A 16,594-nucleotide genomic window follows, 5' to 3' on the forward strand; every position below is an offset into this window, starting at 1 on the left:
TAAATCATAATACAGAAAAACACCATAATATAAGAAACAGAAAATGCTGTGTCAAAATGACCCAGAACCGTGAAACATGCTGTTGCAAACGCTGCTCGTGCGCCTTCTCTTTCCTCCTTCAGTCAGTTTAATCTCAAAATTCACTGTAAAAAATCCAAATCATAGGAACACCAGATAATAAAGAAAAGCGAATGGTTCAGTCTAACACATGTGCCAGTGAGACATTAAACTTCAGTAAAACTCTGCAGTTCTGAAACGTAACTTTAACCTCAGCCAAACCGATTTGCTCAGTTGTAAATAAAACAGCGAAGTAAACGTGACCCGACAGACAGAACCTGAGTGAATTAAGTCCAGTGTTTAACCTCCGGGGGAGATTTCAGCTGTGTGCGGGTGACTGGACATCAGACGCTGATAAAGTGGGTTCACCTACAAAGTGCTCTGTAGGGAAACAAGCTCTAGCAGCTCTGCGCTCAGGAAAAAAAACTATATTTACTTATCCTGTGCAGAATAATGCGCCGGCATTGCGTTATATCGAGCACCGGCTGCCCAGTTAAACTGTGACTATCACCAGGTAACGTGGGCGTGTTTCTTGAATTAGCAGCAGGTGTTAAACAGCTGACAGGTGAGCAGGACGTATGCAGGTAACCTGAGGGCCCGTTGAGCTGATCACTGGTGTCCTGAGGAAAATGTCAGCTCGTTATTTATGTTAGAGAAACACAGAGACACAGCCAACATCATCTAAGCCTTAGATGATTAAAAAGTTTTTTTAAGAACAAGAAATGGCAGATTCTCAAAAACTGCTGTAAAAAAACTATGCAATAATATTTTTTTCCACTTTAAATCACTCAGTTAAAAATACTTCAGCATGAACAGTATATATTAAATATTAATTACAGTTTGGGGATTTTAACCCTTTAAAGGCCAGTATGTTTACATAACTCCATTGATTTTTATTGAATCCCCCCAGCCAAACAAAAACAATTTCCATAAAAAAACATTTCAAGATGCATTTGATCATTGTTTTTATTAGGCCCTGAGATGGGCCAGTGATTAGCAGCGACATTCATTTTCATGCATTTCTATTTTTTCTGCAGTGTCAGATTTTTGTATTACAAAAACCGATACTCCACGTCCTAACAAAAAATGCCACCTTCCCAAAAACTATTATATAGTAATATTTTTTTCCACTGACACAGTCTTTTAAAACTACTTCAGCCTAAATTATAAGTTTAAAATATTAATTACAGATTTTGGATTTTAACCCTTTATAGAAGAATTTTAAATATAAAAGAAATTCTCTGGCAAATATTTGTCTTTTTCATATTTCTGGAGAGCTTTGTAGTCTTCCACAGAAGTCACATCCAGCTTATGCTTGGTCTTGGGCTTAGGAGGCTAAATATGGGATATATTCATTTAGCACAGCCAAAATAGCATGAAATGGTCTTCCACTGTTGTCCCAATTCATTGTTTCATTCATTTTTCTTCTTATCAACAGAAAATTTGCAGACTGAAGCAGCAAACCGCCAGCTTTGGCATCCGCTCTTTATTTTAAGGATGAGGACAAAGGCATGTCCTCTCTGTCATCACACAGGCCAGATTCACCTGACCAGTCTGGTAATCCAAGTGGTGGTCCACAGGATGCCGATAAAAGCAGCCTTCGAACAGGTACAGATGGCACCTCAAAGTCGATCAGTGTTTCCTCACCTGACTTACATGAAAGTCAAGTAAATACAAAACGAGGCAGACTGAATCAGGGCAGCTTTGGAAACATCTCTCCAGATCGCATTCCTCCACCTGCAGAGCTACAGCGAACAAACAGAGCAAGAGGAGGCAGGAAAAGGGAAGCAGAGGTCATAAACCGGTGGAAATTAAACCTATTAGCTCCCCAAGAAGTTTTGACTTGTACCACGGGGCTGAATTGTTTTATTTTAACAACAAGAGTCAGTCGAAGCCAGCCGACAACTTCTTTTTTGAGTAGTGTATATATTCAATTGCTTGTGCTGATAACATACTTTACGGGCACCTTTCTGCCGCACTACAGCAAACTGAAACCGTCCCACGTCCCTCCACTGGAGGCGCTGTGGTGCTGCTGCAGCAGCAACACGAGCATCAGAATTCAAGTGTCGGCTCTGTCTATGATGTTAACAGTCAGATCGTAATGGCGACTGCTGGAACAGCAGACATGGGATCCACAGCCCCGACAGGTATCTAGCTATCAAATCTCATTCCTTTCTCGTCTCAAAACTTGTGTAAAAAGCGATATCTACAGTATTTTAAAGCATTGAAAATGATGCAACGCTGGAGCTCTGGCTGTAATTGAGCCTTCGTTAGCCGTTAGCTAATTAGCATCGAGGTTTTCCACCAAAGAAATGAACCAATCTGTGGTTCGCTTATTTAGCTGGCTCTTTAATAAATCCTGGTCTTCTCGTGTTAAAACACAAGAAGATTTTGTGTGCAGGCCACTTGTAAATATGAGGAACAATCTATTGATTTTTATAGCGTGCTATAAAGTAATTCCCGACACCACGTTGACCAAACTGTTTTGTTATCAAGCCGGCTGTCCTGTTGACGCTTTATGGTGTTTACACGCAAACGAAGCAGGTGAGGGCCAGGTGAGATTTTATAAATAAAGATCGCTGTTGCTTGGTAAATGAATGGGACGTGTGTAATACTCCTGGTGTTAACCCCCCCCCCCCCCCAAAAAAAAAAAAAAATCAAGCATCTATGGGAAGTTAACGGTAACTGCTCTCACTCACGTCTTCCTCGCCTGTTACATCCCGTTTCCTCTTCCTCTGAGCGTTTTGTGATGTTCATGGATAAAAAAAAAAATCCGCTTTCACTTACCCAAGGGCTTCATTAAACACCTCCCAACTGTTATTGTACAAATATTTTCAGTTTAGGTGGTGTATTGTCTGTGTATTGATTTTCTGCATTCCTTTGTCACGCTTATCTAAGTCAATAAGCAGCCTTAATTTATTTAACCACCTTTGTTTAGGATCACCGATATCAGACCTGTGCACTGCACATGAACTGGTTCCACTTGCTTCACAGATATAGATTGATCATGTGCTTTCAGAGACTTCTTTTTCCCCAAGATAAGGCACGCAATGGGGAAGATGCATCTCTCTAATCCAGTTAGTTGTGCATCACTCATTAGCTTCCCTGTATATCGTGGAGTTGCTCTGCTCCTGGTAACCACCCAGTCTGAATCAGTGAATAAAAATAGTTGCTTTTTAAAGCACTCCTGTGGCTCCCAGATGGCTGAAATCCAGGGACAGCACAAGCACAAGATGCAGCATTCACGCTCACAGACACTTGAGTGACAGTAACTCACTGTGGTTTCCCTAATAGCTTTTATCATCATCGTTTCCAAATCAGGTCAAGAACCAGTATATTTGTGGACTATTCAGAAATGACCTTAAAGAGTGTGTCCATGGGTCATGGTATTGCCGTGCAGGCTGTGGGCTGTGCGTAATCAAGGCTGGCAGGGACTTGTTTGGTACACAGAGAGGAACAGATGGTTTGCCTATTGTAGTGAGGCCTGTCGCTGATGAGCTAAAGTCATTGTTAGGGAACTGACTTAGTCTAATTACTATCCATAGTCTGCTGCACAATGTATGTCATTAACTGGTTGTATACTGACCTTAATAATTCAAGATACCCTCAGAATATGCCTACCTTTAGATCTCTCCTACTTGTCCTACTCCATGCAACCTAATTTAGTCAGTTTCCAGCCAGCTATAATGGTTCTAAACTCTCTGTGATGGTAGTAATAATAACAATGATAGCTAAAACCGGGCCATCTGTGGTTACTACACATGCAAGTACGCATGAGCCAAATTTAGTAATAGTCTGTGTTATCTACCTTAAACAAAATCTGTCCATTTCCAAGTTATTTTTGGCCTTTTGGTAAACAATATTCTATTTTACATGTTGAGCACATTTAATCATGTTTTTTTTGTAAACGGTCCTGATGGTTTTCCTTTTACAATAAAAGAAAAGTAGCAGTTGCTTAACTGACTTAATTATTTAGGCCATGCTTCCTTTACTTCTGTGCACACCTACTTTAAATGAGTTTAGTGTGGCGCATGTACTAGGTTAAGCCAGTTAGCCTGACCTTGTCCTGCTCCGCAGATATCAGGACTCAGTTCTGGAGGAGAGCGTTGCAGCGAGGTATTCGCATGGGTGTGCTGTGTTTGTGACTGTGAGCAGCAACTGCATGAGTAGTGATGATATAGTGTGTTGTTTTACATAATGAGAGGGAATGTGGGCAGAGCGATGCTCATTGTTTCCCAGCAGATTGCAGTGTGTCCCTGCTAACTCAGGAGAGATGCATGGCATTCAGTGAGTCTGTGTAATTATACATACTCTTGCATTTCTTTGATTGAAAATGTTCATTTTCTGTCCATCGCCAGGTTTAGATTTGATGGGGGTAGAAAGACAAATTTTCAGACTCACACTTGTTACTACAGGTGTAAAATCTTTGTAGCCTTCAGTCTTTTTTGTGTGTATATATTGACCTATGGTACTGCAGTGGAGGAGATGTTGCCATTGGTTACAGGCTAGAGGTGATTGCAGAGTGGGCGTTGTAGTAAGTGTATACACCAAGTTTATATAAGGACAGGACACTGGAAGTCATTCACTGTATTTATTTTAGTGCACTTGTGTGCCTTTCTTACCAAACATCTGTATGCTGGGATTTAATGACGTATCTTTGTCTTGGCTTGGTTCTTGCATAATTATTTTACAGACATACAAACAGAAGCTGTTGTGTTTGGGGTTTCATGCAGGCATGAAAACCCTCCAGTGTTCCTTCATATCTCCATGCTGCATTAGCTTGTCACATGGTGAAATAAACATTGAATTACACAGAATTGAACAGAATATCAGTCTCATAGATCTCTAGTCAGATAACCAAGTTTACTAAATGGCCTAATTTAAAGGGGACCTGTTACCTCATTTCCTGCTTCATATTTTATTCTTGGACTCAAGAGTAGCCTTGCATGATTCACTGTTCAAAAAAATCCCTATTTATCTTATACCAGGCCTTGGTGCAGCCCCTCAGTCCATCACTGTTCAAAACAAAGCATTTAAAGAGTTGTTAGGTTGCCTTTAGGAAACATCTGAGCATTCATGAGCATGCTGGAGTGGATCTCAGTTATAAAAGCAAAGTTAGTCTGAGGCTTAAAGTAGGCTGGGACAGCAACAGCTAGAAATTGCACCATTTTTTGAAAGGAGGTGGTGATGTTGACACACATCCTCGGGGAACAGATGAATGTGGAGCAGCTAGCTCATGGGAGAAGTAGTTCCAGTTCACGTACTGGGTGCAGCCGTTAGTAACTGTGGCCACATTTAGGTCTGGGTTCATCATCGGTCTTATAGTCATCCGCCAGTGCTGGAAATAGCCCGGCTAATTAACCAGCACAGGGATTCATAAACAGTCCCTAACAAATTCGTCACTGGTCAAAGCCTTTCCAACTCAAACCCTTCAAATTTATTTCAAGCCTTGACTTTGAGTACTGACTGCATGGGTTGGGTTTCAGAGTCTCAACAAAGGAACTATACAGATTGCTTACTCTATGTAGGATTTTCCTTGCAGGTTTTCGAGCAGTTATCTTCCTCTCAATTTAACTTTTTCTGTTTTCTTTTTAGGGACCAGCAGCATTCGAAAAATGGCCCCCGCCGAGGTAACTATGGCAGGAATTGCCTTAGAGTACATTTACATGATGTGCAGCACCAGATACTGTAAATGTAACTACTCTCAGCTCTAAGGGGAAAAGGAGAGCAGAGCAGGCTTACAGGGCTGAACTTTTTCTCATCCAGACATTTGCAGCTTGAGGCATCGGTCACTAAAAGTTTATTATGGAAGTGAGAGAGTGGCTCTTGTAACGCAGGAGATCCACATTGTTGTTCCTCAAAGCTCTACATAGATTAATGTTTAAAAGTTTTCTTACTTTTAAATATGAATAGTTACTCATAATAATACTGTAGGTTCAGAAACAATTATGACATTTTTGTAGCTCCAATATCAATAAAAGGAGGAAGTGCAGAGGTAGTTTTTGGTCAGGAATAGTAACATCAAGCTGATTGCTGTTTGATTAGTTTCCTGCCTTACAATTTGACCTTCCTCTGCAAGTTCAGTAACTTGTGAGCCCAGTTGATCGCTTGGTTAAGGCTGTCATGTGAAGCTGTTTATCCATCTGGCCTAAAGCTTGCATACTACAACAGCTAGCTCATTGTTTTCTGCATTTACCAGCACAAACACACATCAAACTGTGTTTGATTTTCCTTTGACAGCTTTCTGCCTCTCTCCTCAGATGCCCGGCTCTTCAGGCATGAGTATGAAGAAGACCATTGGACACCGGGGCGTTGAGACTACCACAGGAGAAACTACTTACAAAAAAGTAAGGGCAGGGGTCGGGGTGAGTGACAACAGTGATTTGTTGACACCCGCAGCACGGAGTGATCCAAGGTGCTTACAGTTCAGTGGGTTGGCCTGCATGTTTTGGTGTCTGTATTCTAAAATTAGTTTGGAAGTTCCTCTTGCTGGAAACCCAAGAATAGTGAGTGAAACAGCAGAAGTCACAGGGGTAAAATGCTGTTTGTTCCAGTGCTTACTCTCTTTTCCTCGCTGACCTCCCTAGACTACGTCATCTGCCCTAAAGGGAGCAATCCAATTGGGCATCGCTCACACAGTTGGCAGCTTAAGTCAAAAGGCGGAGAGGGATGTTCTCATGCAGGACTTTGTGGTTGTTGAAAGCATCTTCTTCCCGAGGTTTGTGATACGAGTTGTTTGAATGCATGAAGTGAACTGTTATTTTTCCATTTTGCATAGTTTAATGGTTTATCTGTTTCTTGCTCTTTCCAGCGAAGGCAGTAACCTGACCCCTGCTCATCACTACAGTGACTTCCGCTTTAAGACCTATGCTCCTATCGCCTTTCGTTACTTCAGGGAACTGTTTGGCATTCGGCCAGATGACTACCTGGTCAGTATTAACCCCAAGGCTTATTCTACCATGTTCACCACAGCTGTGTGTGAATCTCTACATACTGCATATATATTCAGTGGTTTAAGCAAACATGATCCCCTTTTGGAGAAATAATGAACAATAGCTGAAGGTTTTCTCCTTTTTTTTTTTTTTCTCTCAAAAATGATGACGCTTTTGTCTGCATCATCGCCACATTTGCTGACACAGTGGGCATGGAGCTGCGCCATCTCAGACAGAATGATAAGCCGTGGTCCAAGTGCTTTTTGGCTCTGTTTTTTTTCCTCCTGACTCTTTCTCTGCTGTCTGTTTTTACAGTCAGCACTAGAAATGCTGATAATCATGTCTCTGTAGTTTAAATCGATCAATTGTGCAATCAGGAGCCAGTGACCCATATATCTTACTTCAGAAACACAAAAACTGTTTTGTTTTTTTTGCATTTCATATTAATGCGGGTTCATCTGTCTCTTTCTGGAAGTATTCTCTGTGTAATGAGCCGCTGATCGAGCTGTCGAACCCCGGAGCCAGCGGTTCCCTCTTCTACGTCTCCAGTGATGATGAGTTTATCATCAAGACTGTCCAACACAAAGAGGCAGAGTTTCTCCAGAAACTGCTGCCTGGATACTTCATGGTGAGTCTGGATAGAGTGGGAGGTAGGAGTGACTATTACTGCAACAATTCTCAGGTAAGGGGAGGTTTTTCTTCTAATCTAAGTGTCTAATTTTTTTTTTTTTTGTCTATTCCCGCTCCCTTTCAGAATATAAACCAAAACAAGCGCACCCTGCTGCCTAAGTTTTATGGACTGTATTGCGTTCAGGCAGGCGGTAAGAATATCCGTATTGTTGTGATGAACAATCTCCTGCCCCGAATCATCCCCATGCACCTCAAGTATGACCTGAAAGGCTCCACCTATAAGAGACGGGCTTCCCCTAAGGAGAGAGAGAAGGCTGTCCCCACTCACAAAGACCTGGACTTCATCCAGGACATGCCTGATGGCCTGCTGCTGGAAGCAGAAAACTACAATGCTCTGTGCAAGACTATACAGAGGGACTGCCTGGTGAGTTACAGAGATGTGGCGGTTTTGTATAGATTGTTTATTGAAGTACTGAGCACTAAAGTGTATGGAGAATGGCTTGGCAAGCTCAAATAGTACACCACCACTTTATATTGTTGTTATCCTCTTGTATAAAAGATACAAAAAATGATATTTCTCTACATACAGCATAAATGTGAAGAAATATCAAAGACATTTTAGATTCATTTAGTTATTTTAGGCTATTTTTCCATATAATGAAGAGTCCTTACATTGTAGATGGCCTGCAGATGGCTTGACAAATTGTGCAGCACATGTAATGTCGACATGTAGCGCACTGGCACTTCATTAAATGTTACATTTTACAGAGACTACTATAATTTCCAATTTCTCCAAAGTCGATTAGTGGTTGTTGATAGTTGGCGTTGGTTGTTGTTTGCTGTAAAGCTCCAGGATCATCAGCAGACAAGTGTGTAGTGCTGGAAAGATGACTCAAGCTTGCATGACACTGCAAACTAATACCTTATTTACTTTGAGGGATGGTACCTTTTGAAATGATGGGAGTAGACTAGTGCCAATCTGCACAGAATACCAGAATGTTCTGTATCATTTTTCCTTTTAATCAGACTTATAGCAGCTGCACATGGTTTATTGATTCGATCCATTTCCATTAGCTCATTGTTCCGGGGTTTTCAGCCACCAGAGGTTCTGGCTTTCCACCAAAGAAAAATCATTAGTACTGTCATTTGTATTTTTGTTTGTTTGTTTTTTGCTTTTTTGATTTCGGTGTGTTATTTACTTAAGTTTAAAATAGATTTTTTGATCAGATGACTTTTTTGTTGTGTCACGTAAAACAGATTATTTGAGTTATGTATTTTCACCTAATGACTATGACTAACATCTAAATATTTGAATGCAGTTTGAAAGTAAATCACAAAACCCAACTCAAAAGACTTTTAAGGATTCCAAAATAATTTTTAAATGGAGAAATAAATATTATTTTTGGAACCAATCCCAAAGGATTTTGTCCTGTAGAAATAAACAATGGAGAAATATCAGTTAATTAATCCTCATATTCTAAATCAGGCCTATTCTATAAGTTTATCCTATAGACTTGAATCATAATCTGTTCTTTATTTGAAATTTAAAACTTTTATGTAAGAAGTTACCTCTTGTGGTCCATACTTTGGAAATCACTGTATTAGAGGGTTACCTAGGCAACTGGAGCCTTGAAAACTCTCACTTTGATCCCTGTGTAGATGGGATGTATTTCAACTTTGGGCTCAAACTTTATTTTCAGGATCAAGATTAAATCAGAATCAGTGGTCACATTACAAATAATGTGACCACTGTTGCTGATCTGTTCTTAACTGTTGCTGGATTGAACACTTAGACCTGTTTTGTCATATTTTAAAACCCTGCTGCTGTAGCGTAAGGAAACAGCAGCAGGGTTTTTAAATGAGCATAATATATATGACAGCATGTCACATTTATTATTGTACACTCGTATCAAGTTTTATTGTCCTGCCTATGAGTGTTGTCAAAGTCTTTGGCGCTTGTTGTGAAACAGTGTGTCTTTACGTTGATTTACAATTGGTTGTTCCAGTCGTTGCCAGCCGATTCTCATTGCACTTGTTTCTTTGTTGCAGCTCCTGCAGAGTTTCAAGATCATGGATTACAGTCTGTTGATGGGCATCCACAACATGGACCAGGCCAGCAGAGAAAAGGAGCGTAGCGGAGGCAGTTTGGTCGACAATACGGGGTCCGAAGGAGCAGTGACCCCAGATCAGCGCCGACCACAAGCCCAGAAAAGTCTGTATTGCACCGCCATGGAGTCCATCCAGGGGGAGGCTCGAGGGAAGGGAGCTTTGGATTCAGAAGATCAGTGAGTGTGACCATCAGCACACCTGTATCAGCCTGTATTTGCTTGCTGGGGAAATTGTAGCTGTGAAATGATGGTGAATGAAGCAGTGTGTTCTTTCTGTGACCTTGCAGCATGGGTGGTATTCCTGCTCGCAATAGCAAAGGAGAGAGGTTGCTGATCTACATCGGCATCATCGATATTCTCCAATCTTACAGGTATGTGTGTCAGAGCAGCAAAATCCACTCTTTATATATGCATTTGATGCTAATTCATAAGCAAGATTCACGCCACTTATGTAAGTTGCACTAAATAGTTTCATTATGTGATATTATTTAGGTTTATTAAGAAGTTGGAGCACTCCTGGAAGGCGCTGGTCCATGATGGGGTAAGTCGTACACTATACATCACAATATGTATTAATAGACTTTGATTGTAATTGTAGCTTGCATATTAACTGATTAGCTTGGACTACAAAGAATTATGACTGCTTTTTTTTCACTTTTAAAAGTTGGCGAATTAAAACAGAAATGCTGCTTTATAAGGTCTGTCAAGTTTTAATGATCCTTTTCCTGTTACTTAGGACACAGTTTCAGTTCACAGACCTGGCTTCTATGCAGAGCGCTTCCAACAATTCATGTGCAACACAGTGTTCAAGAAAATTCCACGTACGTCTGTCTTTTTAATTTTACTGCATTGAGAGCAGAGGTGTGAAAAGTCCTGATGATTGCACTGATCATTTCCTGTTGTCCTCTTCAGTTAAACCATCACCATCCAAGAAAAGCCGTGGTGGAGGTCAGGCAGGGCTTAGGAGGGCGCCCACTCTTGGAGCACCCACACCGCTCTCCCACGCGACAGGACAGTCATCTGTGGATTCCAGACTAGTTTACCACTCCCATTTTAAAAGCACAGAGTCCGAGGCGGACAGCGGTAAGAGCCAAGAAGATGAGGTCACATTAAGTAGATCTGTGGTTAACTGGAGTGGTCACTGATGTGGGAACAAGTTCAGGCCCCAAATTTTTATCAAGCATTAAAAATGAAATTGGTGGGGAAAAAATTGAGATAAAGGTCAGCAGATAGCATCAGCAAACTACACATTGTAGTGACACTCAGTGACATTTGAAACACTAAAATTATGTTTCAAATGTCACTGAAATGTTTGGCGCTTTGTGTCATCTGATGTCACGCGCACACACGTGCAAAGTCAGACCTGTTAGTTGTAGTTAACGTGAGCAGTGAGTGTCCATGTGTCTGTGCAGAATGTGATTTGTTAACTCTGAGCCAATGTACAGTCACAGAGTCCTGCAGAAGCACACAGCTGTCGTGTGCTTACTTTTCACCTACTTTTCACCTGATTACAACTTCCTATCATAGAAGGCAAGAGAAAGGCAGTGCGCAGCGTCAGCCTTGAAAAGACCAGTCAACTAGTTGCGCTCATCCCTATACTGTATCTGCAGCAGCTCCTTGCATTCCCCACAGGCTTAATTTTATTCTAAACTGCACTCAGCTTTGGATAAGATTGTTAAACTCTCTGTAATTGCCATATTGTTATCTTTTTTTTTCCTCAGGTGTGCAGTCAGGAAGGCCGGATCTGGTTCCTAGGACTCCTCCGCTGGTAGACAACCCTGCAGACTGTGAGGCCAATCTGTCCACCTCATCACAAGGCAGCACAGGAGTTGTCTCCACCTCTCCTCCCCTGCGGTAAAACCTCTCATCTTCCTTCTCGTGCTCACGCTGTGTTTTTTCATCTCTTCTGGTCTGACTCTGACTTTCCTCTGCAGCTCTGTAGGCGTGGAAGTGCACAAATCGGCAAACACGGACTGTGACCAGGCTGTTTCCCACAGGTACAGAGTACAGCCAATGATAAGTCTATTTAAAAAAACAAAATCAATAAATATGTTTTTTTTAACTCCTTATGTTAGTCATTGTGTCTCATTGATTGCTTTTTCCGCTTTGCAGTTTGGGAGTAGAAGGGGCTGCAGATAATTCAGGCAACCTGTCTGGAAATGAAGATGTAGTTTCTCTGTCGGACATCGTCCCTGAGACCAACATCTGTTTCGTAAGTGTGTTCAGTTGCTAGTGTTTATGCAGGGTGTCAGACATACAAAACAATCTTAATTACATTTTTTTCTTTGCAGTAAAAACACTCCCAGCAATGAGAGACTTCTGGAAACAGCGAGGTGGGTAGAAGAAAGGCAAAATGAACTGGAGTCAGTCATCCACCGCAGACCCTCCATCGCTCCTCTGCTGTTTTGTGACCTCTGCAGTTTATACAGTAGCCACCGAATAAAACAGCATGGTTTGCGACCGTGAGGAAAGCAGTGATTTGGACCATGTTGTGCGGTAGGCTCCAGACTTCCCCAGCCATCAGCACTGTCACTGTGTGTACATATTTGTCCACACCTATCCAAAACTGTCTGATACACACTCAGAAAAAGGCTTTCGGCCCTGTAAGCGGCAGCTTTTTAATAACTGCCAGCATTACGTAGACTAGACAAAGATTTCCCTTCATGTCCGTCTGCAGCGATGATATAATAAACAATATAATGAGTTGTATATTGTATTGAAAGAAAAATTTAAAAAAAGAGGTCATCTTCACTATCACCAGTTGATCGTGGAAGGCAGTCAAATTATCCCTTGAAGAGCCAGTCATCCTGCCCACTATCCACAGCCTGAGGAGATGTGGGTAGGAGTGGGCAGGGACGGTTCAGCAGGAACACACACACAAAAGCACATGAAGGGCATAGCCTACATAGGAGGAATGAATGTTACTGTGCGTTCGTGCACAGTCTAGGTGGGTTCACATTTCCGTGACTCCCACTCCGGCGTACCTGTTATTGCACATCCATCTCCCCTCAGCACTCTAAGCTATCCATGGCTCTCTCACCGCCATCGATAGAAATCCTTCAAATCGACACCTGCTGCTGTCGACTCTGTAGTCGTGTTTGCATTTTTCTTTACTGATTGTACAGTATTCATTTAAAACAGCAGAGGGATGGGGTTTTAACCTGACCTATATGGTCATTTTTTTCTTATAAGTTATTTTTCTGGAAGCCTCAGTGGTGCCACATAGATCTTCCCACTGCTGAATGTACATTGTAGTGTTTTTCCGCATAAAAAAAATGTGTCTTATTACCATGGCAGATCACATTTATACTAACCTGAACATCTCCCCTCTCTGTTTATGGCCGTATGTGCTGAAGTATAAGTGTAACAGCATTGCTAATCAGTAGATGCTGTTGAATTTAATTTAAAGTTGCCGTGCGTCATGTCTGTGCCTTTCCGTGTTTGCCCCCTCCCCTTACATGCGATGAAAACTGACACTTTTTACAGGTGAGTGCACTGGTTACACAGAAACCTGCCTTATCACTACAGCTGAAGTCCTCAAACTGCCATTTGTACGTCTGGACCAACCAGTGAGTCAGTTTTCAGACTTTCAGTTTTAAACTCTACTACAATCTCCTTTTTTGGTTACGTCAGGTATTCAGTCACTGCGGTTTTTCATCTCAGCCAATCACATCACTCCCTGTCACATCATACATTGAAGGATATACCAGCCTCCTCATTTCTGCTGGTTACAGAAATGACACTCGCTCACATCCACTCAGACCAATATTATTATTAACGATAAGTAATTTTTGTATCGTGTTTTTATGAAGTCTTGCTCAGCTTCAATGTGGCTGTGTTTATTCTACCTAAGTGATTTTTTTTCTAACCCCAAGAGATATTTCTGATAGAGAAATCACTACAAAGTGACTGAAGGAAAACTTGAGACATCTCATTTAAAGAATCGTTATTTATGTTTGTTGAGCACATGTGGTCTATGCAGTAGAGAGGCTTGGGAAGAAATATGAGCTGTGAATAGAGAAAGAAGGAAAATTACTCATGTTCATCAATGCACAGCTGATGATTTAAGTCTTTTTGTATTATAAGCAAGTCACCAAAGAGAAGAGCAGAGTAGACTGAAGATTTAGTGCAGTTAACGTGAGGCTGAGGGCGAGGGCTTTAGATTACTGCATGGACTGATGGTTTCTGTATGGTAATAACACTGGGCTGACCTGTGTTTAAGGATTTATTATTAAACTGGATGTATTTTGTTTTTCCTGACGTTGAAAGTTTTATCTGACGTAAAAACCAGAGCCTGATAACATTTCTTTGTCAATTATTTCTTCATTTCAAGATTTATCTCCACATTCCTGCGAAATTCATTCATTTGTGGTAGCGTTTAGAACCTTTTAGTTGTACTTGAAATGAAATAGTTCTGGTAGTTTGCTGAAATGTAAACTAATCACAGTTATAATACAAAAATGAAACGCCACAGCCAACAGAGTAAACACTCTGACAGTGTCTTCAGATCAGAACGAGTCCGGGTTTGATTTTGTGAGAGCTGCATTTTGATGTTTTTATGTGATGACTTCTTTAAATTGGTTGCACTGGTTAATTGCTGGCTGCACACCAGTTTTGCTGGAGTAATGTACTACACCGTGACAAAAGGAAAAACCTCCTTTGGTGCTTCTAAGGCAGTACACTCAGTAGTAGACACTACAATGAATTTGAAGTAATGCAATATGAACCACAATCTGCCACTTTTCAGCTCTAAGAAGCATATTTATTGATACGACTGATTGCTGTAGGTTGAAGTGATGTGTTATGTACCTTTTTAGATGATTGTAAGTAAAGTGTATACTGACAGAAGGATGTCTGAAACTTTATAGCATGTGTTGCCTATAAAGGGAGACTGTTTGACAATTTCACTTTTTATATTTCATGTTTGGATTCTGATACGATAGATATATTGTCTCCATGATGATTTTCTCCATGCTTTTTTCTACATGAATGTGTTATACGGCTCTTGAGCTACCGTTACTGGTTGTCCTATATGCTTCGATTACTATATTTTTACTGTGTACAGAATGTGTATATGTACATATGAGTCACGGAAATGCCTTCTCATGCGATATGTGCTGCCTGTCCCTCCGGCCATGTTTCAGTTATGTGGTGGTGGTGATGTTTTCATGTCTGATTTTAAATGAATAAACACGTTTTGTAAGTCTTCATTTTGGTTGGTTGGTGTTGTTTTTAAATCTGAGCATCGCAGTGAATGCTGCAGTTACTAAAATTGATTTCTTGTTTTGCACCCTATTATATCACTTCCTGTTCATCCCGCATGAAAATATGCCTTTGTTTTCATACTGAGCTGGAAAGGATTAACTTCACTTTTTCCACTTTTTGCCATGTTACAGTTTATCCCAAAATGGTTTGTGAAGTGAAGCGTGATGGTGGCAGCATCATGCTGTGGGGATGTATTTAAATTTTAAAGTATTTTAAGAAGCAGGATCTGGAAGACTAGTCAGGGTCAAGAGAAGGATGAATGCAGCAATATACCGAGACCTGTAATGACGACCTGCTCCAAAATCCTCTGGACATTAGACCGTGGTGAAGTCTCATCCTCCAACAAGACAACAACCCTAAGCACAGCTTCAGTGCTGAGGTGAAAAACAAATTTAATCTGTTTTTGGGAAGTCGTGTGACTGAAAGTCTTACTGGTGTCACACTGCCCACTGGTGGGGTGTGGGATGCTCCTTGAGTGGATCCTGATGGTAGGTGAATCTCATTAAAATTAGCTTGCCATCCATCCTCAGGTGAAATAACCCACTGTCAGAGCTCCAGGTGTTGCTTACAAACTAACGAGTGTTCTAAAGTAATGACAGCAACAGGAACTGGCTTTATCTTTCCAGTTTGCACCTAAATGATGTCGGCTGACTTGATGTTAAAGACCAAAAGTTAATTTATTGTTTCGCTCCAAATTGGGCCAAGAGCACATCGCTCCTGGTGATATCAGTGAGGGATCTAAACAGATGTTCCAGATGCTAGAAACTGGAACAAACTGTTCTTGAAACACTGAAATTAACAAACTTTGTTTGCACTGTCTGATCAGTTACCGCAGACAGGAACTCAGAGAATTGCAGCTGTTTTTAGATGTAAGGAGTTTCACATGACCTGTGTTGGTCTTTTTTGGGAAGACCAAACCTTTCCCTTAGAGATCTGCACAAGTGGAAGATGACATAAGTCAGAAGTGTGTGTGTGTGTGTGTGTGTGTGTGTGTAGCATGTTGCAGACATTAAGAGTACAGTTATTTTCACCTAAAGGTTGAACCGTTTAGTATCAGTGAAGATAGTGAGTTCTTTTGATATCATTTCATGGTCATTCAGTCACTGTCAGGTGAATAATGTCAAGGTTTCGAGCTACTAATTTTTATACAGAGAAATGCATATCTCATACCTTGCATCCCAGTTATGAAATCTTCTGCCTCTGGATGATTTGGTCCCCACTTTAGGATGTTTAACCTACTTTTATTTGCAAGGCCAAATTCGGTTGACCTACTTTCTTTCCACTGGACTGTGGATGGTTTCTTTTTCTTTTTTTAAACTGGAAATATGAACTAAAGGGGGTATTGATGTGTGTGTGTGTGTGTGTGTGTGTGTGTGTGTGTGTGTGTGTGTGTGTGTGTGTGTGTATTTTTTCCTATTACATATTAAGTGCAGTTAAGAAAACCACAGCAAGCCATTGCGGCATGTACAATGAAATATAAACAATGTAAAGCCATTATTTCTTCTTACATCTTTTCTAAATTGTATGCAATGTAAAGAATTTAATTATTTCGGTATAGTTTAACCAGTTTTCATTTAGTTTATAACAGCTTATAACAGTCTG

At 40.9% G+C, this 16,594-nt stretch overlaps 1 protein-coding gene across 3 annotated transcripts; it reads left to right on the forward strand.

Moving 5' to 3' along the window:
• The first annotated feature begins 2,102 nt into the window (after positions 1-2,102).
• Positions 2,103-14,937, forward strand: LOC134636602 (phosphatidylinositol 4-phosphate 5-kinase type-1 alpha-like). 3 transcript variants are annotated; one of them, XM_063486660.1, is made up of 16 exons: positions 2,103-2,204; positions 5,653-5,687; positions 6,318-6,404; positions 6,645-6,775; positions 6,869-6,986; positions 7,465-7,617; positions 7,744-8,043; positions 9,669-9,904; positions 10,015-10,098; positions 10,220-10,268; positions 10,464-10,548; positions 10,640-10,810; positions 11,449-11,581; positions 11,662-11,724; positions 11,840-11,939; positions 12,019-14,937. In XM_063486660.1, the coding sequence occupies exons 1-16, from the start codon at positions 2,159-2,161 to the stop codon at positions 12,019-12,021; spliced, it is 1,794 nt and encodes a 597-aa protein (XP_063342730.1). In that variant the 5' UTR covers positions 2,103-2,158; the 3' UTR covers positions 12,022-14,937. The 3 variants fall into 3 exon arrangements, with proteins under 3 accessions (XP_063342730.1, XP_065327830.1, XP_063342731.1); XM_065471758.1 differs by lacking the exon at positions 2,103-2,204 and adding an exon at positions 4,123-4,173; XM_063486661.1 differs by lacking the exon at positions 2,103-2,204 and adding an exon at positions 4,215-4,344.
• Positions 14,938-16,594: the final 1,657 nt, after the last annotated feature.

This window comes from Pelmatolapia mariae, linkage group LG10_11, assembly GCF_036321145.2.
Source record: "Pelmatolapia mariae isolate MD_Pm_ZW linkage group LG10_11, Pm_UMD_F_2, whole genome shotgun sequence".
NCBI classification, from domain to species: domain Eukaryota; kingdom Metazoa; phylum Chordata; class Actinopteri; order Cichliformes; family Cichlidae; genus Pelmatolapia; species Pelmatolapia mariae.